General features: G+C 41.8%; 1 protein-coding gene across 1 annotated transcript; it reads left to right on the forward strand.

Moving 5' to 3' along the window:
• Positions 1–746: 746 nt before the first annotated feature.
• Positions 747–20564, forward strand: LOC141109916 (uromodulin-like). Its single transcript, XM_073601170.1, has 9 exons — positions 747–819; positions 1899–2006; positions 6744–6976; positions 9557–9693; positions 12561–12800; positions 16949–17108; positions 19018–19087; positions 19595–19633; positions 20473–20564. The coding sequence occupies exons 1-9, from the start codon at positions 747–749 to the stop codon at positions 20562–20564; spliced, it is 1152 nt and encodes a 383-aa protein (XP_073457271.1).
• The last annotated feature ends 5271 nt before the right edge of the window (positions 20565–25835 follow it).

Raw genomic sequence — 25835 nt, forward strand, 5'->3', positions numbered from 1 at the left:
ATTTTTTTCTTCAAATATTGTTCAGTCTGGTATGTTATAGTCAATAAAAATAATGAATATTGTAACATATATGGATTTAATTTCTTTGGTTTTATTTTGGGTTTTACTGTATTGCTGTACACGTTGGAATCTTATTGTTTATTTACAGCTAATAATAATAATAATAATACAAATAATCATAATAATAACAATAATATTTATTTATATATAGATATATCTATATCTATATATAAATAACTATTGGTAAGTCTGATAGATATATATATATATATATATATATATATATATATATATATATATATATATATATATATATATATATATATATTTTATATGTGAGGCTTTTATTTATTTTCATTTTGGGTTTTACTGTATTGCTGTACACGTTGGAATCTTATTGTTTATTTACAGCTAATAATAATAATAATACAAATAATAACAATGATATTTATATATATATATATATATATATATATACATTTATTTTATTTTTTTTTGTTTTGTTTTGTTTTTTCTGATCAAATATTGTTAAGATTTGTATGTTACATAGTCAATAAAATTCATGAATATTGTAACATATATAGATGTTTGTTATTTTTTTCTTTGTATTTATTTTGACTTTTACTGTATAGAACAATATATAAAATAATGCAAAATTCTGTAGGACTTTGTCCTTTTTGAATTTTATTATTATTATTTTATTTTTTTTTGCTAAATTACAAACAGAAATTGGTTACTCATATAGGATGTATTTTCTAGGGTCCCCGATAACCATAAAGACAACACTACTGCTCTCTGTACTGTGCGCTGTCATGACGGGTGAGTGACATTCATTTTCTATTATCTTATAATAACACATCTGGACATGATAGTTACCAGAAATTGGAGGGTATGATCAGGAATGGAAAATGAATTTAAAAAAAAAGAGCGAGGGAGATCCATTCTCTAATTGAAGTGTATCTGAACCCGAGAATGAAAATAGAATATATTACAGCTTACTGGTCCTTAGTGGTGGCTGCTTCAGTTTTCTTTTTTCAGCCTTTTTTTCCAAATATTTTTACTTGGTGATCCTGCCTGCCTGTTACATCGCCCGCTCACCTTATTGTATGGTGTTATTGCCTTAGGACCACAAAACACCTCCACCTTTCCTTATCCGCATAACATAGGAGTAAGGGGTCTCCATAGCTGTAGGGGGTCTCACACATGAAAACTGGGCAGGACTGATAACACTGTTTGAGATAAGACTGCAGAGTACACAGGGGAGCTCTGCATTTTTGGCAGGATCAACAGATACAACAAAATTAATTAAGAATTAATGACAGCTTTGCATGTCTGCTAAATAGCGGCATGGTTTGCCTGCGATTAAACACGCATTCTCCCACCCACAAATATGTGAGCCTAGCCTTATTCATGAACACGGGGGGAATACAACACTTTGAGCACTTTGTTTATGAATTGTAACACTTTTGAAACAAGTTTGTATATTGGAACATTTGGATACAAGTTGCCACAGTTTGGCACTAATTGGATTGCTTGGAGCAATTTAAAAGGAACCGGACATTATCTCTGGTTTATTTATTTTGATCCTTGCATTACATACCCTGTTTCCCCTAAAATAAGGCCTAGTGTGATTGTCGGTGAAGGCTGAAATATAAGCCGTACTCCCCAAATAAGCCCTAGTTAAAGTCCTTGTAGGTCTTTTTTTCAGGGTAGGGCTTATTTTCGGGGAAACAGGGTAGGGCTTATTTGGGGGGTAGGGCTTATATTGCAGCCATCACTGACAATTGCGCTAGGTCTTATTTTCGGGGAAACAGGGTAGTAGATGGATTTGAGATCTGTTTAGACTTCCACACAGGAACACAGGATGTACGTTAATATTTTTTTTTCTGTCTCTCCAGTGGCTGCGTCTCTGACCTGTGGAACTGAAACCTGTGCTGATGATGAGTTTTGTAACACTGCTACTACTGCCTGCCAGTGCAATACAACTCTCTATAAATATACACAAGGTATGGCATGCTATAATAAAATGGTCACAATGTCTCTCATGCCTTTTAAAAGCAAATATTGCATTTATATGAATAAACCATATGAGGTAACACATATTATGAGTGGGAAAGTGTAACGATCCATTTACACCAGGATGTTAAATAAACCCCAATGGAGCGCCCCGGTGTAAATGAGCCCCCAGGCTTGTCCCACATTTGAGTGGTGGATAGTACAGGTATGTAAAGGAAATTTGTAAGTTCTGAATATAATTGTATTCTATTTTATATGTATTGCTCACTCCCCTCACTGTGCACACGGCACTAATAATGTTTTCAGTACATGTTTGAATTCTTTCAAATCCTGATTAGAATTAGCCTGCCTATGTTACGCCCCTTGTTACCATAAAAGTACAATTGTAATATTAGGCTGGATTCATACCTATGCATTTTTAGTGCTTTTTGCATTTTTCAGATTTGCACTACAGAACGTTCCATAGGAAAGCATGTTAAATGGACTGTAGTGCAAATCTGCAAAATGCAAAAAGCACCAAAACTGCATAGGTGTGAATCCAGCCTTAATTTGACACCTCATAATAATCATGTGTATAAAAACCTTCAATTGCGTCATAATAAATCAGAAGAGTTATGTGGAAAGATGTGGAGTGTATCTTTTTTTGTCTGTTCCCTACTGCAGTTGTTATTATTCATTTGGAACCACTAATCAATATGAGGATAAGAGTTGTCTATCTATAAAATTCTGTGTCAGGTATAATCAGACCGTCAGTCTGTCATATAAACATACAAGCTTGGATTGCTGTGTGCAATATGGAGATTGGAGTGGAAACCATAGCAAGACCCCACTGAACTCAGCTTATCTTGTTCCCACAATCACTATTGGCACTGAGATTTGTGGCTTAGGAAGGTCTATATAGGTGAAATCCAGAAAAAGAGTCATCTGTATTTAAAGGACTCCTGTGTGCCCCCTATATCAGACATTCTGAACTAGAGTTCTGTGGAACTGTAAGGATGTTCCAGAGGTTGCTTCACTCCCGCTGAATAATAGGTTTGGCGGAGGACAGCTGATGTATACAAAAGGTTTGGGCTCTCAGGAGACATCAATGACCATCTATGGACGTGACCAAATATAGTCAATGTTGTCACTGGAATCCAAATGCCGAAAGTCCAAGGTAATTGTGTTCAGATGGAACCTTAAGCTCATCCCTTCTGACCACCAAAAAGGGGGCACTACACTGACCACCAATGTAAGGGGGCACTACACTGACCATCAATGTAAGGGGGCACTACAGTGATCACCAGTGTAAGGGGGGCACTACACTGACCATCAATGTAAGGGGGCACTACACTGATCATCAATGTAAGGGGCACTACACTGACCATCAATGTAAGGGGGCACTACAGTGATCACCAATGTAAGGGGGCACTACACTGACCATCAATGTAAGGGGCACTACACTGACCATCAATGTAAGGGGGCACTGCACTACAGTGATCCCCAATGTAAGGGGGCACTACACTGATCATCAATGTAAGAGGGCACTACACTGACCATCAATGTAAGGGGGAACTACACTGATCACCAATGTAAGTTTTCTGAGTTTTCTGCCTGGCTACCCTACTTTCTCTCTTCGGAAATTCCCACAATCCTTCTCGGTGATTTCAACATCCCTGCTAATACAAACATTCCTGCTACTTCTAAACTTCTTAGTCTAACCTCTTCATTTGACCTGAAGCAATGGGTACAGGCTTCTACTCACTCTGATGGCAACACCCTTGACCTTGTATTCTCTTACCTATGCACTCCATGCAACTTCTCAAACAATCCTTTTCCTCTATCGGACCACCACCTTATTAGTTTCTCTCTCCCCCTGTCTTCCACCACCTTTCCCTCCAATCGCCTAACCGTCACCCGTAGAAACTTTCGCAACTTCAACTCCTCTCTCCTCTACTCTGCTACCGACCACCTCTATGACAAAATCTCTCCCCTGTCCTGCCCCAACCAAGCCATATCCATCTACAATAAATCTCTGTCCTCCACCCTGGACAAGCTCGCTCCCCTTACTACACGCAGAATCAGGCCTCGACCCCTACAACCCTGGCAAACAGATGACACTAAAATTCTCAAAAAACGTAGTCGCGCTCTTGAGCGTCTATGGCACAAGACTAAGTCTCTCAAAGACTTCAACCAATACAAATCTGCCCTCCAAAAATACTATTCTTTCCTCCACACTGCCAAGCAAACCTATTTTACAACTCTTATTAATACCTTCTCATCCAATCCCCGTAAACTCTTCTCTACCTTCAACTCTCGACTTTGTCCTCCACCGCCTCCCCCCACTGATTTACTCACTGCCCAGGAAATCGCTAATCACTTCAAAAACAAGATTGATACAATCCGTGATGAAATCTCCACTCTACAGGTATCTCCCCCAGCTAAGACCCCATGTCAACAGATACAACTGACACTACCTCTATTCAAATCTACTACTCCAGACGAAGTTGCTAAACTCCTTTCTATCGCCCACCTAACTACCTGTCCCCTGGACCCTGTTCCCTCTCAAATGCTACGGTCACCCTCTGACCCCATCCTACACTCTCTAACCCACATCTTCAATCTCTCCCTCACCTCTGGCGTCTTCCCCGATGCTCTAAAACATGCACTGGTCACTCCCATACTCAAAAAAACATCCTTGGACCCTACCAATCTTAACAACCTACGCCCTATCTCCTTGCTCCCCTTTCCCTCTAAACTCCTTGAACGCCTGGTTTACAACCAACTGAGTGACCACCTCATTAAAAACAACCTTCTTGATCCCCTTCAATCTGGATTTCGCCCTCAACACTCCACAGAAACTGCTCTTTTAAAACTCACAAATGACCTACTAACTGCAAAAACCAACGGACACTATTCTGTACTCCTACTTCTGGATCTTTCAGCTGCCTTTGACACGGTTGACCACCCCCTCCTCCTCAAAAAACTTCACTCCATCGGTCTCCGTGACTGTGCTCTTCAGTGGCTCTCATCCTACCTATTCCAACGCACCTTCAGTGTCACTTACAATTCTACTTCCTCCACTCCTCTTCCCTTCTCTGTCGGGGTCCCCCAAGGTTCTGTTCTTGGACCTCTTTTATTTTCAATCTACACCTCTTCCCTGGGTCAGCTGATAGCCTCTCATAGCTTTCAATATCATTTCTATGCTGATGACACACAAATCTCCTCACGCATCACTAACTTACTAACCGACATATCTGTATGGATGTCACACCACTTCCTCAAACTCAACTTGTCCAAAACTGAGCTTATAATATTTCCTCCCCCACGTGCCTCTTCCCCTGACTTCTCTGTCAAGAGCAATGGCAAAACCATCCACCCGTCCCCACATGTCAGGGTGCTAGGTGTTATCCTAGATTCTGAACTCTCCTTTCAGCCCCACATCCAATCACTTTCCAAAGCTTGCCGCCTCAACCTCCGCAACATCTCTAAACTACGTCCCTTTCTAACCAGTGAAACTACAAAGCTCCTGATTCACTCCCTGGTTATCTCTCGCCTCGACTACTGCAACTCCCTCCTCATTGGCTTACCTTTAAATAGACTATCCCCCCTTCAATCCATCATGAATGCTGCTGCCAGACTCATCCACCTTACAAACCGATCAGTGTCTGCTACCCCTCTCTGCCAATCCCTCCATTGGCTGCCACTCGCCCAACGAATTAAATTCAAAATACTAACAATAAGTTACAAAGCCATCCACAACTGTGCCCCCAGCTACATCACTAACCTAGTCTCAAAATACCAACCTAAACGCCATCTCCGTTCCTCCCAAGATCTCCTGCTCTCTAGCTCCCTCATCACCTCCTCCCATATCCGCCTCCAGGACTTCTCCCGAGCCTCGCCCATCCTCTGGAATTCCCTACCCCAATCTGTCAGACTGTCTCCAAATTTATCCTTTCCTCTTCAGAGAAGCCTATCCTGCCTCCATCTAACAACTGCATTATTTTCTCCATTAGCTCATCCCCCACAGCTATTACCCTTTTGTATAACTTGACCCTCCCTCCTAGATTGTAAGCTCTAACGAGCAGGGCCCTCTGATTCCTCCTGTATTGAATTGTATTGTACTTGTACTGTCTGCCCTAATGTTGTTGTAAAGCGCTGCGTAAACTGTCGGCGCTATATAAATCCTGTATAATAATAATAATAATAATAATGTAAGGGGGCACTACACTGATCATCAATGTAAGGGGGAACTACACTGATCACCAATGTAAGGGGGCACTACAGTGATCACCAATGTAAGGGGGAACTACACTGATCACCAATGTAAGGGGGCACTACACTGATCGCCAATGTAAGGGGGCACTACACTGACCATCAATGTAAGGGGGCACCACACTGATCACCAATGTAAGGGGGCACTACTTTGACCACCAATATAGGGTGCATTACACTGACCACAACACAAGGGTGCATTACACTGACCATCAATAAAGGGGGTACTACATGGACCAGTGCAACGAGGACTACACTGACCACCAACAGTCAATGTTTTGTATATAAATTGGAAGTTTAATTGGCATTTAACTCTTTGACTCTAAGACAGCTTTCTCCCCAATTCCTGGTCACTCTTGCCGCCCTAAAGTGGATATATATATAGAAAATCCCTATAGTGTATAATGCACATCAATCAGGTCACCGTCACCTTCTCATCTCAGAAATGCTGAATGAATTTACTCTTTTTTCAGGAGCCACTCCATCCGTAAATCTTACTTGTACTGGAGCAAAGTTCAATATACAAGTGTCAAAATGTTGGTTGGAAAAAAACGGTTATGATACATCCAATGTAAGACTGAACAGCACCAACTCCGAGTGTTTCTCAGCAAGGGAGGTTGTGGATGGAACATCGGAGATGACCATTCATCGTTCATCGATAAAATATGACTGTAATACTGATAGTGTGGTAAGTTCTCTTGACAAGGTCTGACTGTTTGTTATACAAGACAAGTAAAAATAGACACATTAAAGTTATGAATAGAATACAGAAGGTTTAGAACCCTTGTCATGTATATGATATCTTCTTATCAGAGTTTGTGGATCCCCTATGTACAGGTGGGTCCAACAGGCTGTTGGGGACACGCTCCCTCTAGCTGTGCTTAAACCAGCGCAATCTCCTAGATGGTAACTCAGCGTGTGAATCCAGAAAAGTAACTCCAACTCCACATACATGGTACATATGAACAAACAGCACTAAATAGTGTAAAACCTTTAAATAAATATTTATTTAAAAGTGAGTGCTGCTCACATTTGGTATAAAACCATGCCCATGTCTCTGTAAACAATTCCCAATCAAGCAAGATGGCATTCACCTCTACACCTGGGTAACGCAATGACGTGATAGCTCTTCCCTGTGCGTTTCGTCACCATAGGACTTCTAAGAGTGTTGTGCCCTCTATGTATTTCTACAATAAATTCTGCATGGAAAGAAATTACTAAAAAAATGTAGTTGCATATCTCAGGCTCAGCAGAACACATTAAAGTAGTAATAAAGCCTAAGCGTTTGTTTTATCCTAATGCATTCACAATGTTAATGGAAAACATGCCCTGGTACATGTACACCTCCCCCATCCTCATACACATACCTGGTGTCCCTTGTCACCTCCACCGGGTCCTCCAAGTCTGCGCCATTCCCCGAACCTCCTGGTTGTAGATGAGATAGAGAGGGAAGAGGTGCAATAGGCTTCTGAGGTTATCTGGGAGGAGCAGGGGCGTGGCTTTCTGGGCTCTGTATGTTTGAATGGATACACACAGCTGCAGCTGAAGATGCTCATGCATGCAGGGCTGATGTTAGAAATCACGGGGCAACATACAGCCCCCCGCAGCTGAAATTGACTGAGGACATAGATTTATCACTAACATTGTCTGTAGCCTCAGCTGCACAAGTGAATGAATAGGATTCCTGCTCATTCACGAACTGAAGTATAGTAAACACAGTTTACTGTGCTTCAGTGATAAATAGACACAGGTACCGATAGCTCACTGTGTTTATTCAGGAAAGGAAGGGGCCAGTAAATGACATATATACTGGCCCCTTCCCCTGCTCTCCATAGCTACATAGTAGGTGAGGTTGGAAAAAGACACAAGTCCATCAAGTCCAACCTATGTGTGTGATTATATGTCAGTATTACATTGTATATCCCTGTATGTTGCGGTCGTTCAGGTGCTTTCCTAATAGTTTCTTGAAACTATTGATGCCCCCCGCTGAGACCACCGCCTGTGGAAGGGAATTCCACATCCTTGCCGCTCTTACCGTAAAGAATTCTCTACGTAGTTCAAGGTTAAAACCTCTTTTCTTCTAATTTTAATGAGTGGCCGTGGGTCTTGTTAAACTCCCTTCCGCGAAAAAGTTTTATCCCTATTGTGGGGTCACCAGTACGGTATTTGTATATTGAAATCATATCCCCTCTCACGCGTCTCTTCTCCAGAGAGAATAAGTTCAGTGCTTTTCTCATAACTAAGATCCTCCAGACCCTTTATTAGCTTTATAGTTACATGCTTGTTTAATACATGTTTCCATCCTGAAACATCTTCGTGTGCCCACAGCAGCTGCCGGTGGGAGAGGAGAGGAGGGAAGCCGAAAGTGCTGCGGTGGGAAAGGGGTACACGGGGGGGCCCGGACAGCAGGTGAAAGGAGTGCATGTGCTAAAACCAATCCCCCTGCTGTACATCCAGAGTGAGAAAGAGGAGGAGAAGCTGGCAGTGCTGCAGGTGGAAGCAGAAGAGGATCGGTGTCTGCAATAAGAGAGTACAGCCGGCCCTCCTGCTCAGCAGGTGCCCAGGCCCCCCTTTGAACTAACGGTGCCCAGGCCCAGTACAGGAGGGCTGGCTGTACTGCCTTATCAGCAGCCCTGCCTGCATGGATGTCTCTTTAGCAGTTGGCTAGTTAAAGCACACACCCACAGGGAGGAAGGGAGGAAGAGAGGAAGGATCCTTGGTGCTACACATCCATGGTGTCCTGTGATGGTTTTGGGAAAGATGACCTTAGCCTGGGCTCCCGCCAGGCCACACCCCCAAATGTCTCTTTAGCAGTTGGATTTTTAAAGGAGGCACCCAGAGGGAGGAGCTGAGCTCCAGGCAGATATAAAAGACACAAATAACACAGCTCTGTATTCATTTTCATCATTAAATGTATTTTTTTTAATACAAGCAGTATAAGTACCTCATTGTGATCTGGTTTCAGAATGACTGACCTGGGTTGAGTGATACCGGCCATCAGACTGAGCACATCAATTTGCAAAAAAAGTACCGCAGGGAAAAATCTCTGCATTGAAGTTGAATATTGCAGTAAAAGCTGCTTTTGTTATTTTATCTGTGAACTATTGATTTTTTATCTGGTTGTTTTGGGCCGGAGTTCTGCTTTAACAAAACTGGAGACTTCCTTTTTTGACTAGTGAGAGAATATATTGACATTAATAGTAAATATTTGTTAATGTGCAGATTACTTTATGGCGAGATGTTTTCTGATCCTGTCTAATGACTTCTGTGCTTCTTCTCTCTACAGATAAATTTAAATCAGCTGTATATATTGGGCAAGACAAATCCAATCCGATTAACAAATGACGCTGTTGTGAATGTTTCCTGCTCTTTCCCGCTGTATATGAATATCAGTCTTAATGTGACTCTGCATCCAGTAACTGGGTAATTATTATTACATAATGTTGGTCTTTCAGAAATCCATGTCGGCTATCTCTTATGGTTTTGTATTCTAATGCCGCGTACACACAGTCGGACTTTTCGTCTACAAAAGTCCGACAGCCTGTCCGACAGACTTTCGACAGACTTTTGGCGGATTTTTGGCGGACTTGCGGCAGACTTTCTTACGAGTGGACTTGCCTATGATCACACAAAAGTCAGACGGATTCGTACGTGATGACGTACACCGGACTAAAATAAGGAAGTTGATAGCCAGTAGCCAATAGCTGCCCTAGCGTGGGTTTTTGCCCGTCGGACTAGCACACAGACGAGCGGATTTCTGGGTCCGGCGTAGTTACGACGTAAAGATTTGAAACATGTTTCAAATCTAAAGTCCGTCAGATTTGAGGCTGGAAAAGTCCGCTGAAAGTCCGGGGAAGCCCACACACGATCGGATTGTCAGCCAGCTTTAGTCCGTCGGCGTCAGTCGGACTTATGTAGACGAAAAGTCCGACCGTGTGTATGCGGCATAAGACATACTCTTGCATGTGGTCCTTAAGCAAACCTTCAAGTATCTTCCCTACAGTAGAAGTTAAAATTACAGGTCTGTAGTTACAGGTTGAAGACCTCAATTCCTTTTTGAACAAAGGCTTAGCTTTATATGCGCTCAACTCTCTGAGGATACATGGGTGTATATATATATAAATATTATGAAAGCAAATCTCATAAGGTTATCTAACATGTCAGCTTAACACAACCAAAAGAAAATCATATAGAAAAATGTACATTAACTCTTTATTGGAGATAACAGGTTAAGAGTTGGGTTAAACCCCTTGTGCCAAGCCTTAAAAAATTTGAAAACAAAAGCTAGATATAACTGAGCTCAACTCTCTGAGGATACATGGGTGTAAGCCATCTGGGCCAAGTGTTTTCCAGCAACTCTGTCAAATTGAGAAGAAATGTTACCGTAATAGAAGACTTTTATTGGCCCGTGTCTCCTACCTTCATTCTGCTTCAGTGCTGCAGCCTCCATGAGACTCTTTGGCTTTCAACGATTGTGCACCCCCTGCCACGCTGCATGGTTCCTCCCGTCTCACCCTATGGCACTGCTGAGTCCTGTGTGACTGTGACCCACAAACGAAGTATGACCAAAAAAAGCTTTGTCCATACATCTTTTTTAAATGATCTTTTTTTGTCTAATTTCTAAGCAAATTAATTATAAACCTTTGTGGTGCATTTGAAATTGTATATCAGCTCCATCGCTTCCATCAGTATTCACAGAGCTGAAGAAGATATCTAATAGGTTTGCTCTTTCTTCATCTCCAGTGCAAATGTTTCAGTTCTCTGTACACTCTGTATAATAACATTAATGCCCTGTACACATGATAAGATTTTCCGACAACAAAACCGTGGATTTTTTTTCAACGGATGTTGGCTCAAACTTGTCTTGGCATACACACAGTCACACAAATGTTGTCGGAAATTGCGAACGTCAAGAACACAGTGATGTACAACACGTACGATGAGCCGAGAAAAATGAAGTTCAATAGCCAAGTGTGTCTCTTCTGCTTGATTCCGAGCATGCGTGGACTTTTGTGCGTCGGACTTATGTACGCACGCTCAGAATTTCCGAAAGCAAGTTTTGTTGTCGGAAAATTTGGGAACCTGCTCTCTCAAACATTTGTTGGCGGAAATTCCACCAACAAATGTTCTATGGAGCCTACACACCGTCGGGCTTTCCGACAACAAGCTCACATCCAACATTTGTTGTCGGAAAATCCTATCGTGTGTACAGGGCAGAAAAGTCATTACTACATACCTACAAGGGTTTCTAGGTAGGTAACCTTTTGTTGTGTGTTAATTTGGAAATAATGTAATAAATTCAGCGCTGACTGATATGACAATATAAATGCAGGCAGGCACTAAGGTCAACTCAAAAAATACCTCAAAAACATGTATATAAATAAAAAGTGCTGCGCAAATAAGAATCCATAAACAACTAATAAAAAATTGTAGTGTGGTAACAGTATGAAAGAGCAGGAACCACCGGTGACAATAAGTATCTGGATGGTGACTTTATCCCTCCACCACTCTTAGATGGCCCCTCACCTCAGATATTCGACCTGAAACAGGTCACACCGCTTTAAGGATTGAATGGATCAGTCTTTATAATACTCCTTCACTTTATTCAGCTCACAATGCTCAGTAGGCAGATGATGAATATAGAATAAGATAAAAAGCAACAAACCATAGTGTTCTCCGTATAAAGTTTATTAAAATTGATAAAGAAAAAGCACGTCAATAACACTCACATATAACCGGCACTCCGATCCGAGTGCCGGCCAGCGGGCTTGTGATCGTATCTGTCGGATGACCGCGGGTGACGTCACACGCTCCTTACCCCGGGGGATGACCGCGGGTGACGTCACCCGCGGTCATCCGACAGATACGATCACAAGCCCGCTGGCCGGCACTCGGATCGGAGTGCCGGTTATATGTGAGTGTTATTGACGTGCTTTTTCTTTATCAATTTTAATAAACTTTATACGGAGAACACTATGGTTTGTTGCTTTTTATCTTATTCTATATTCATCATCTGCCTACTGAGCATTGTGAGCTGAAGGAAGTGAAGGAGTATTATAAAGACTGATCCATTCAATCCTTAAAGCGGTGTGACCTGTTTCAGGTCGAATATCTGAGGTGAGGGGCCATCTAAGAGTGGTGGAGGGATAAAGTCACCATCCAGATACTTATTGTCACCGGTGGTTCCTGCTCTTTCATACTGTTACCACACTACAATTTTTTATTAGTTGTTTATGGATTCTTATTTGCGCAGCACTTTTTATTTATATACTTGTGTGTTAATTTTCCAGGATTTCAGTAATAAACGGCCCTACAGCAAATGCAACTTATACAGCTTTAATGATGGCCTTCAAAAATCCAGACTTTACGACCCCTCTCTCAGACTCTGACACCCTGAAAGTGGAGGATACTATCTACATCTCAGTACTCATACCAGATCTGGCTGCCAACACCTTAAATCTCAAAGTGCTGAATATTTATGCCTCTCCTACTGAATCAAGCACCATCAGATACTATCTTCTTCAGAAAGGGTAAGTACACAGTACACTGAGTAGTAATTCTGCGTGTTTTCTTTGTACACTTTTGACTACAGAAATAGTTCACCAAATGTGCAGAACAATAAATCACCTTAAAGGTAGGTTGCTATAGTGTTGGCATGAGGTTCAAGACAAATTTTTAATGTGACATCATTCCTGGAGCCCAACTCAAACTTTATTTTTCAGCTTTAGATGGGGGGTTTATTTAATAATAATAAAATAGCATAAGATTGTAAGAACGATATTGAAATACAAAATGTAAAAATATCAATAATGTAGTTATATTCTCGAGATGAAGATTGTGTATATAATCAGATGTGTGTCTCTGTATGTCTATGTACGTCTGAAGCTAAAAGCAGCCTCCTCGTGTGACTCGCAGTCTGCCCCAAAAGTTCCTTTGTCCAAAGCTTATACTCCACAATTCAACCCCCACCTTCCTAAACAGGGTTGGTTTAAAAGTTCTTGTTTGTCTTGTATTCCTACAAACTCGAGTCACAAATGTATTGTATAAATTTCAATAAACGCGGGCTTCAATTCAACCTCTTCCGTTCATGTAATAGTGGGAGTTGACTAGCAAGCTAACTCCTGAAATTCTATCCTGAGGAATGTCTCTGTGATTGAAGGAGAGGGGGTAACTTTCAACTAAACTAATTCTATACAAAATCAATTCTAACTATTTATCATCTAAATCAAATAATACATATACCAATATACAGTTGTGCTCATAAGTTTACATACCCTTGCAGAATTTATGATTTCTTGGCCATATTTCAGTGAATATGAATAACACAAAAACTTTTCTTTCACTCATGGTTAGTGTTTGGCTGAAGCCATTTATTATCAATCAACTGTGTTTACTCTTTTTACATCATAATCACAACAGAAACTATCCAAATGACCCTGATCAAAAGTTTACCTACCCCAGTTCTTAATACAATGTATTGCCTCCTTTAACATCAATGACAGCTTGAAGTCTTTTGTGGTATTTGTGGATGAGGCTCTTTATCTTCTCAGATGGTAAAGCTGCTCATTCCTCTTGGCAAAAGTCCTCCAGTTCCTGTAAATTCTTGGGCTGTCTTGCATGAACTGCAAATTTGATATCTCCCCAGAGTGGCTCAATGATATTGAGGTCAGGAGACTGAGATGGCCACTCCAGAACCTTCACTTTATTCTGCTGTAGCCAATGAGAGGTCCACTTGGCCTTGTGTTTTGGATCATTGTCATGTTGGAATGTCCAAGTACGTCCCATGTGCAGCTTCCTGGCTGATGAATGCAAATGTTCCTCCAGTATTTTTTGATAACATACTACTTTCATCTTGACAACAATTTTGACCAAATTTCCTGTGCCTTTGTAGCTCAAACATCCCCAAAACATCAGCGATCCACCTCCGTACCTTTCATCATAGGCCTTGTTGACTCCTCTCCAGATGTAGTGTTAATGGTTGTGGCCACAAAGCTCAATTTTGGTCTCATCGCTCCAAATGACTTTGTGCCAGTAAGTTTGAGGCTTGTCTCTGTGCTGTTTGGCGTATTGTAAGCTGGACACTTTGTGGCATTTGCGTAGTAATGGCTTTCTTCTGGCAACTCGACCATGTAGCCCATCTTTCTTCAAGTGCCTCCTTATTGTGCATCTTGAAACAGCCACACCACATGTTTTCAGAGAGTCCAGTATTTCACCTGAAGTTATTTGTGGGTTTTTCTTTGCATCCTGAATAATTTTCCTGGCTGAAATTTTAGTTGGTCTACCTGACCATGGTTTGGTTTCAACAGAACCCCTCATTTTCCAGTTCTTGATTAGAGTTTGAACACTGCTGATTGGCATTCTCAATTTCTTGGGTATCTTTTTGTATCCCTTTCCTGTTATATACAGTTCAATTACCTTTTCCCCAGATCCTTTGACAATTCTTTTGCTTTCCCCATGACTCAGAATCTAGAAACGTCAGTGCAGCACTGGATGAAAGATGCAAGGGTCTGTCAGGAGTCCAGAAACTCATTGACCTTTTATACACACACACACTAATTACAAGCAAACAGATCACAGGTGAGGATGGTTACCTTTAATAGACATTCAAACCCCTTGTTGCCATTATGATTTAAAAAGAGTAAACACAGTTGATTGATAATAAATGGCTTCAGCCAAACATTAACCATGAGTGAAAGAAATGTTTTTGTGTTATCATTCATATTCTCTGAAAAATGACCAAGAAATCATAAATTCTGCCAGGGTATGTAAATTTATGAGCACAACTGTATGTATACATTATATTCATTGAAAAGCCCTTGTTCTTCTTAATATCCTAATGAAGAAATATTATAGTATGAAGAATTTATATTCTTAAATCATACATACAGAAAACTCATTTAAGAAATGTGAAACCTTATCCATTTGCGATGGGGGAAGGATATGCTAACATGTTAGCTCTCCAAAGGAATGCTTTTGCTAAAGAAACTTTTTATCTATCTTTTAACACAGACTATAAAATCTATTTGTTACTTTTCCAAATCTAGAAATGATAAATATATATAAAAATCAATAATAATAATAATAATAAAAAAGATCTAACCCATTCATACCTATGTTAGTAATGTTAATTGGTAAATATTAGATATTAGATGAAGGAAGGATTTTAACACTCACTGGGGAAAACTTCCATCATTTCATGTTCTTGTGTCACCAGGATGTGAGGGGAAATGTTGCTTCAGACAGCAATACAAGCCTTGAGAAGGGATTAGGTGTGGAAAATGGAAAGCGACAAAAGAAAAGCCAACACACTTAGGAGATGTTAAAGAGTCCACCTTCATCAGGGCTTCAGGAACTTGGGTATATGCAGAGGTGCTGGACTCAACAGGGTGATGATTGGTGAACAATCTTTGTGTAAGGCTTTCACACCGACAATAAGCAATAAATACCCAACAGAGGATCTAAAGCTGACCATACATTGTACACTTTCCTTGAATCATCTTCCTTTAGATTTACAAAACCATATAATATGAGGTCAAACCTTATCACTTTCCATTTGTATACAATCAGACAGGCCCTTACATTACACAGTTAAAGGATATGTAAACGTTTCTTTTTTTTTTTAAACAAACATGTTATACTAACCTCCTCTGTGCAGTTGGTTATCCTCCTCTTCTGGGGTCCCTCAGCCACGCTCCTGGCTCCTCCTTTTCTCGAGTGCCCCCCGTTGGAGAAGCGTTCTCCCCTGGGGCATCCGTGAGGGCTTGATCCCATGTCCTGCTCCTGCATCCATTGACTCAGCTCCGCCCCCCCTGGCTCCCGCGTCATTGGATTTAATTGACAGCAGCAGGAGCCAATGGCTGCGCTGCTATCAATCTATCCAATCAGGACCCAAGACACCGGCTGGAGCGGGTATGCTCGTCCCGGCGCAGGAACAATCGGGCTCAGGTAAGTAAAAAGGGGGGGGGGCTGGTGCACTAGAAGAGGTTTTCCACCTAGAATGCATTGAGGTGAATAACAGCAAGGGTTTACAGCCCCTTTAAAGGTTTACAACCCCTCTAAAGGAAATTGGTTTACAACCCCTCTAAAGAAAATTGTATAATCTATGGCCAGCTTTACCCTTTCCCGTGCTGCACAGAATTATAAAAAAGGGTATGGAACTACAAAGATCTCAAAATGATACAAAATTTCAATGCATTTTTTTGCTTGATGTGTGTTTTTCATTGAAAGGGCTATTAATGCCACCCATGACAGACTGTTTTGATCAAGTATGGCCCAACGCATTGACAGTCCATGGTTTCCAATAGGCCCAGTTCACAGCAATGTTTTGGAGCATATTGCATTTAACCAGAGTGCAATATATTTAGTAACATGTGTTTTGAGGCATTTCATTTGTCTCAATACAAGGCTCAAGGAGAGAATAGTGTAGGAGTGAGTAGGTCCAAGGCTCGAAGAAATATGGGTCACATCTTGTGTATGGCACAATGATTCCACCAAATGTATATTGAAGACTTTGATTATGAGTAACAGAAACTGAAAATAAACACAGGCCATGTATTGTTCATCTACAGAATTTATATAATATGATGAACACATGCCATGTATTGTTCAGATCTAATAGTATGTGCCAGTATTGTGTTCTCATCTTTAGATTACAGTAACTGAAAGGTTTTGTATCCAGGTGCCCAGCTAGTGACGTATCTGCTGACCAGCTAACAGTGGTGAATAATGCAAATGGCACTGAAGCTCGGTTTGCTATGAAAGTCTTCAAGATTGCCAGTTCTGACAACGTCTATTTCTATGCTGAACTTAGACTCTGCACTTCTACTGATTGTACCACGGTAAGACTCAAGATACACATAGAGGGTGCTTTGTGATTTCTGTGCCTGAGGAAGTAGTCAAGGATTTGTTATCCATATGGGCAAACAGTTAGCTGCCCAATTTCCCCACTAGTCTCTTGCCCTGGATGAGCTGCCACTAGCCCGAGGGTGCCAGATTTGGATGTCAGGAAAAGAATTTTGGTTAAAACTTTAGTGGTCCAGTAATAAAGTATGTATAACAATCCCCTCTTCCTACTGGTGACCAGACCTCAGAGACCTGGCCGTACACACAATCATCTTAGAGTCTTTTGAGTAATGAGGGGCCACCAGAGTTCTTTCACATAAGAATAGTGGGTATTACATGAAAGTCTACATGTCTATTCACTGAGACCTGAGGTCTGCTAAAGTGTGAAATTTTTAGGCTTCATCCACTCCTAGGTGCTTTTGTGTAAATCATTGTAGATGCATTGGCGTTGGTTTACTAAAACTGGAAATTGCAACATCTGGTGCAGCTCTGTAGAAAAACCAATCAGCTTCCAGGTTTTATTGTCAAGGCTTCATTGAACAATCTGAAGTTAGAAGCTGGTTGGCTACCATGGACAGCTGCACCAGATTTTGCACTTTCCAGTCTTAGTAAATCAACCCAATTGTGTGTTTTAAGTGATAAATTAATGCATTACCATTGAACCCTATGTAAAGTGTTTTCCTGGAAATTGCAGTCAGGTCACAATGAATTGTTTATAATAACAGGTATTTAAACAGTGCCAACAATGTATGCAGTGCTTTACATGCTGTACATCCACAGCAGTCCCTGCCCTCAAGGAACTTACAATATAAGTCCCTATGTTACATGCATGCGCACATACTAGGGCCAATTTAGACAGGAGACAATTATTCTACCGTCATGTCATTGGAGCAAACAAACACAAGCAAAACATGCAAACTCCATGCAGATAGTGTACTAGCTGGCTGGTATTTGAATTGAAGTGCTATAAGGCAAGAGTGCTAACCATCAAGCGACTGTGCCGCCCAAATGTGATTGGTTGGCTTTCTAATCATTACACGGCCTTATTAACATTCTTGGAGGTGTTTATGGACCAAAATTAAGAAAAAAAAAATAGATGCACACCACCAAACTGAAAGATGCCAAATGATTACCTGATCTACTGCTGCTTTACAAACCAAGAAGATAGAACACTGCTTTGTGTAATGAGCACAACAGCTGAATTAATGGCCAACTCCACACAAAATTGATGAATAAAATGATATGCTGACTTCTGATATTGAGATACCACCACCACAATTTACAGTTCTGCCCATCTGCTGCAACCATAACATGAGATGAGCTAGAGTTTGGCCCAAACCCAAGCCCACCGCTAACAAAGACAATTGATGGTGTCATACCCACCGCTAACAAAGACAATTGATGGTGTCATGCCAACTGCTAACAAAGACAATTGATGGTGTCATGCTCATCCCTAACATATACAAGTGAAAGTGATGGTGTCATGCTGCCCTGATACAATGTAGAATAAATATGGGGAATATGGTTAGAGCAGGGGTCTTAACCTGGCAGCCCTCCAGCTGTTGCGAAACTTCAAGTCCCATGAGGCATTGTAAGGCTGACAGGCATGATGGGACTTGTAGTTTCGCAACAGCTGGAGGACCGCCAGTTTGAGGCACCTGGTTTAGAGAGACTGAAGCCAATGTGGAAGGGGAAATGCAGACCATTCCAGGGAAGTCTCACCATTGCAGTGATGGAAGAACCTGGTGTGCCCGCATTCTCCACTGTTTCCTTTGTGGGGCTAATACAGATAAGGGGACCTTGTAACTTTAGCATAGCTGGGGTGTTTCTTGGATACAATTCGAAGTTTATGCATTGATTTCACTTGTCCGGAATTTCTTTTGAATTACTTTTATTTCCTTACAGACCTGCAGCCAATCCAAATCAGATGTTTCCCAGGACTTTGCAGGAAGAGTCAGTATCTATTTGAATGCAGGTAAGTCATCTCAAGTTCACGATTTTGTTACAGTAATTTTCTGTGTTCCTTCAGTCACATTTATTAAATCCCAACTCCAGACAAAATATTACTTTTCTTTTTTGTTTTAGATAATGTAGGGAAAGGCTTAAAGCTTCTTTAAATTTTTAACTGCTGTCTTTGTTACCCATGGGGGGGGGGGGGGGGGATTTTCCCTCCTTTCCTGTTCTGTCTGACACCTGTCACCTGACCAGGAAGTAAGGAGAAACACCCCAGAGGAGACAAAGCAAAAACAAAACCTGTAGAGGTTCTAATACTTCACTGTTCTAATAAAAAAAAAGGGAGCAGATTGCCCATTGTTAGGGATTATTGTCAGGGAAAGATTACAAAAGCTTTAACTTCTACAGTGATCACTACACAATTATTTCAGCCTACAGTGAATGTGAATATCATGCTATATATCCAGAAGAATGAGAATCAGTCTGGTTGAGGTCTCCAATTAACAGATATGTTTTTCTTTATTTGCAGCTGATACCTATTACAATGTAGATACCAGTTCTGCCAGCGGTAAGTAAACTCTTACATTGAGAATTTTAATGGTGTAAAGTGATGTAGCTAAACATGTTCAACTCCGTTACAGCAACAATACCCTTATATGTGGGGGCAGGGCTGGTGGACCTCAACATCCAAACCCTGCATACTGTATATGCTTCACTGTCTTGTTTGGGGAGCTCTCCACTGGTACCCCCAGAACTGTGACTGAGCCATCACCAACAGCTCACAGTCATCTGCTGACAATCAACAGTTGGAAGGATTGGCTCGGGATGATGTCAGCGCTGTGCAGCCAATTACAGTGCAGCATGGCATGAGACCCTCCTACCGGCCTTTGGGCATCTGAGCCCCTGTCTTTGTGCTGTGTCTTCCTTTCACATTGTAGTCCGGCTGTACAGGGACAGCAGGAGGCTGATGCCAGGTCACATTCAGTACACTGCTTGCAATAAAAGATGCTAAGAAAAAATATTGTCTCCTTTTGAGCCTTTGCAGATTCCTGTTATTGGCCACAAAAATATTAAACTCCCCCACAGAAATATGTCAGATTTCCCATTTTTCCCCATTTCATCTGCCTAAGTTTAACAATGCCAACGACTAAGGGTTAATTATCCATCTATATATTTCTATGCATACATCTAGTATTTATCTAAATATGTATCAATATTAGTTTTATAATAAAAAGCATTAAGTTGAAGGGTTGTCAGCACTGACTGAGACTTTCAATTAGAGAGAGACAGTCTGAAGGCAAACAGCTTCTGTTGTGCTGTCTTTAGAAAATGCATAATGCTCATTGACACCAACATCGTAGATGTATATCCAGTAATAAATAATTTTTGGTTTTTATCCCCTACTAGACAGATTCCTGTGTGGTCAACACAACTTTAAGGATAAGAACCCCTTTGTGCTTTTAATTATTTTTGGATATGTTAGAGAAACTTCCCTTTGATTACTATCCCAGTGACAATGGTTTCACCAAACAGGAAGTGAGAGAAAATCTCCCCACAGCAACACAGACAGAATAATTTTTTTTTTTTTAAAGTAGAGAACTGAAAGGCAATAGTAACTATAAGCTTTTTTTTTTATTGCTGGCTGTGTTCTTGTAGCAGATTTTCCCTCACTTCCTATCTGGTAAAACCATTGTCACCTTGACAGTGAATGAAGGCAAATTTCTCTAATGCTCCCATGCTATGCAAAAATTAAAAAAAAAAAAATTTTGGTTGGACATACACTTTAAATTCTCACAATGTCACAATCTGGTATAAAAATTGGCTTTCATCAGATTGCAACTGCAATAAAAACATTGAATTGAACAGAAGGTCTTCCATAGAGAGATGAAGCCCTTCCCGCTCCATTCCTAATATCTCAGTGCTGCCGGCTGTTCGCCTCTCCCGCCAGCTGCTGCAGGGGGTGGATCATTTCAGGATGGAGAGCGAGAAAGGGGCCAGTAAATATGTCCATTTCTGAAAGAACAGAGCGAGTGATCGGTACCGATCACTCACTTTGTTCATTCATAACAGAATAGAAGGTTCGGGGCTGCTCATAACCTTGAATTCGAAATGTCCCCCTGTCCCACTCCTTGAACTCTAACTACTATCACTAATAGTGATGGGTGTATTTACCCAAGTTTTGATTCACCAAGGGTTTGGAAATTCAGTAAATCCAAACATCAAACCCTATTGTAGTCAGGGGCGGATCCAGAGCCTAGTCTCGGGAGGGGCAAAAAACAAAAATATGTTTTTTTGGGGGCAATTTGTCGGGGAAATGGCTGGTGTTGGCGCTTCAATCATCCCGGCACCATGGTTGATATGGTGTCAGGATGATTGAAGCGCATTATTTCTATTATTACATTGTTTTAAAAAATAAAACCATAATGCAGAATCAGTGGGAGCCCTGAGCGTGTCACTTGCCACCATCGCCTGCCACCAGATGCAGATTTTCACTTGCCACATCACCTGCCACACGTTGAGGATTGTCACTTGCCACGTCACCTGATGTGGATTGCCACTTGCCACGTCGCCTGTCACCAGATGCAGATTGTCACTTGCCATGTTGCCTGTCACCAGATGCGGATTGTCACTTGCCACGTCGCCTGTCACCAGATGCAGACTGTGACTTGCCAAGTCACCTGCCACACGTTGCAGATTGTCACTTGCCACGTCGCCTGTCACCAGATGCAGATTGTGACTTGCCAAGTCACCTGCCACACGTTGTGGATTGTCACTTGCCATGTCATGGATTGTCACTTGCCACGTCACCTGCCACACGTTGTGGATTGTCACTTGCCACGTCATGGATTGTCACTTGCCACATCACCTGCCACACATTGAGGATTGTCACTTGCCATGTCACCTGTCACCAGATGCAGATCATCACTTGCCACGTCACCTGCCAGCGGTTACAGATTGTCACTTGCTACGTCACGGATTGTCACTTGCCACGTCGCCTAACACATGTTGGGGATTGTCACTTGCTGTGTCACTTTCCTGTGTCCCAGAGTCAGGCAGCAGATTATAAGTCAGGCAGCAGAGAGATGATGTCATCTCTCTGCTTCCCGCAGCTGCCTGCACAGAGAGGGCAGTACTGCAGGGATTCAGGGCGGGCGCCGGGCAGTGAGAGATGTCATCTCTCTGCTCCCCCACCCACGGCTCCCTCATTGGCCAGCCGTCTGTTCACCCACGAGCCGCCCAGCTGTTCGCCTGCTCTCCCTCCTACGGAGCCGCCTGACAGCCTGTGGAGCCGCCCGCTCTCTAACCTGCAGAGCCACCCGGGAAGCCGCCCGCTCTGTCACCTGTGGAGACATCCGCAAAGCCGCCCACTCTCTCACCTGCATTCTCGGGGGGGGCTATTGCCACGTTGCCCCCCCCCCCTGGATCCGCCCCTGATTGGAGTCCATGGAGTGAATCTCGTTAAATTCTGCCCATTTTTTAGGGTTAAAAGGGAAACTGCTGTCAAGAAAAGTAAGGGGATTCTGGTCATTGCCATAGAGCACATGTACCAATGCAGAAATTAACTTAAAAAAATCATACAGCTGGGATTGGGGCTTTTCATGCAGCTTCGAGGGCAATATTGAAAATACACAAATCATTTAAATAACATACTGGGGAAGGCCTTAAGAATATTCCTTGTGGTTTGTCACTGCTAATTTTGTTCTATTGTGTTCCATTGACACTTGCCGCCATCTCTATTCCATCTTTTGACCCGTTCTTTATCCATGTACGCAACCCAATGAACACACAATGCACTCTCAGACAGAAATATTTGGTTGTGTGCTATTTCTATTTGGACAGAAATAGTGATGTGTGCTTCATACTGGCTACCCCAATGTGGACTCTGCTACTAAAGTCCATAAGTACAATCACTTTAATCATTCAACCTAGGTCTAAAAGGTGTAAATTTTAAATTCACCTCTAACCCTTTAAAGCGGTTGTAAACCGCTAGACTTTTCTTTACCGTGCACGGTAAAGCCATAATGTGCTAGTATGCATCTCATACTAGCATATCATGTTAAACATACCTTAAAATGAACCCCTCCGAGATGTCAGAGCTAGAGATTGCTTCCATCTTCACCCTTGAATCTTATTAAATTTTGCCCATTTTTAGGGTTAAAAGCCAAACTGCTGTCAAAAAAGTGTCACTGTGTCACTTATCAGTGCTGCCTTCCAGTGCCTATCAGTGCCCATCAGTGCCACCTATCAGTGCCCATCAGTGCTGCCTATCAGTGCCACCTAGAAGTGCTGACTCTCAGTGCCCTTCATTGCTGCCTATCAGCGCCCATCAGTGCCACCTATCAGTGCCCGTCAGTACCACCTATCAGTGCCATCTACCAGTGTCCTTAAGTGCCACCTTTTAGTGCCCATCAGTGCCACCCATCACTGCAGCCTCATCAGTGCCTCCTGATCAGTGCCCATCAGTGCAGCCTATCAGTGCCCATCAGTGAAGAAGAAAAATTACCTGTTTGCAAAATTTTATAACAAACTATAAAAAATGTTTTGTGTTTTTTTTTTTCAAAATATTCGGTCTTTTTTTGTTTGTTTAGCAAAAAATAAAAAACGTTGTGGTGATTAACCACTTCCCATCCCACCCATTGTTATTTGATGTCCGCAGATGGGATCTTCCATCCTGGGCAGGTGTCATATGACGTCTTCGGCTTCCTGGCAGCATAGGGGGGCGCGAGGAGCCGCTGCACGTGCCCGGTGGCCGCGATGTCCACGATGTCCACCGGGCACCTGCAATTGCTCGTGACAGAGCAGGAACGTGGATCTGTGTCAGATCCACGTCCTGTAAGGGGAAAGGAGATCGTATATAGGAACACCGATCGGTCTCCTCCCCTAGTCAGTCCCATCCCCCCCCCACAGTTAGAATCCCCCCCAGGTAACAAACTTAACCCCTTGATCACCCCCTGGTGTTGACTCCTTCCCTGCCAGTGATATTTATACAGTAATCAGTGCATATTTATAGCACCAATCGCTGTATAAATGTCAATGGTCTCAAAATATTGCCAAAAGTGTCCGATCTGTCCGCTGCAATGTCACAGTCACGATAAAAATCACAGATCACCGCCATTACTAGTATAAAAAAAATAATAATAAAAATGCCATAAATCAATGACCTATTTTGTAGACACTATAACTTTTGTGCAAATGAATCAATATACGCTTATTGGGATTTTTTTTTACCAAAAATATTGTAGAAGAATACGTATCGGCCTAAACTGAGGGAAAAATGTGTTTTTTCTTTAAAAAAATTTGGATATTTATTATAGCAAAAAGTAAAAAATATCGTGTTTTTTTTTTCAAACCTGACGCTCTTTTTTTGTTTATAGCACAAAAAATAAAAAACAGCAGAGGTGATCAAATACCACCAAAAGAAAGCTCTATTTGTTGGGAAAAAAATTATAAAAATATTATTTGGGTGCAGTGTTGCATGACTGCGCAATTGTCATTCAAATTGTGACAGCACTGAAAGCTGAAAATTGTCCCTCCCAGGGATTGGGTGAAAGTGTCCGGTAAGCAAGTGGTTAAATAACATGCCCTAAAACTGTACACGGTGTTTTGAACCAGTGCAGCAACAGCCTTCACCGAGCATGATTTTCATGTGGAATTTTGTATTTTTATTTTACTTTTTCAAATTAACAATTAGCTTGACTTTCTCACAGCAGCACCCAAATCTGATTCATTTCAGGTTGGAAAAACGGAAAATTGTATACTCACCTTTCCGTAATTTTCCTTTCCTGGTGCATCTTCATGGCAGCATACATATGGGTTGTGACTCCGCCCCCACAACCTGATAGGACTGGTTAACTATAAATCAAAGACAGACCCGGCTCACAGCATTCTCTGTAACTCTCACCATTTGGGTGAGTATCTGTATGCTGCCATGAAGATGCACCAGGAAAGGAAAATTACGGAAAGGTGAGTATACAATTTTCAGTTTTCTTGGTGCATCATGGCAGCATACATATGGGGACTAACTCGCCATAAGGGAGGGTGCAAGAAAAACTTTGTAATCATCAGTAGCGCAAGAATGCACCGTGAATTTTTCCAAATTTTACTGTCGCGAGCCGGGTTCGCCTATAAAAATGTAATGAAGGTGTCCTGGGAGGACCATATTGCTGACTTGCAAATAACCTCAGGAGACACTCAGCGCTGAGCTGTCCACAGAGCTGGCACTGCCCTAGTTAAATGTGCTCTTAAGACCTCCAAAACAGGAAGGCCTTGAAGAGTAGGCTCTTTTAATTGTCTTAACAATCTAGGAGGTGACTGAAAGTGTTGATGCTGACTGACCCTGCCTTAAGCTATGCTGGAACCAAGTACATATTTTAGCTTTCCTGAATGAAAGGGTAGCTGCCAAGCAGGTCACCAGCGTTAGCTCAACCTACAGGGGATGTGGTTCCCACTCAACCAAGAAGACGGGAAATTGACTTCCTGGTTAAATTGGAAGGAGAAAGACACCCCATGGATAAAAGCAGTCTGGAGTGTTAGGACTATTCTGTTCTGTCCGGGTATAATGTTAAGTGAGGCTCCTTGAGTGCAAAGCCTGTAGTTCTGACATCCTTCTTCACAGAGGTTGTAGCAACCAGAAATACGGTCTTTAGGGTTTGCAGAGTGTAGTCAATTCTATAGGATAGAAATGAGTCTTTGATAGAAATGGGGACCATAAGCAAGTTCCACATAGGGAACAATGGTTTCCTGGGAGGCCTATAACTTCATGCAAGCCT

This window comes from Aquarana catesbeiana, linkage group LG10, assembly GCF_042186555.1.
Source record: "Aquarana catesbeiana isolate 2022-GZ linkage group LG10, ASM4218655v1, whole genome shotgun sequence".
NCBI lineage: Eukaryota > Metazoa > Chordata > Amphibia > Anura > Ranidae > Aquarana > Aquarana catesbeiana.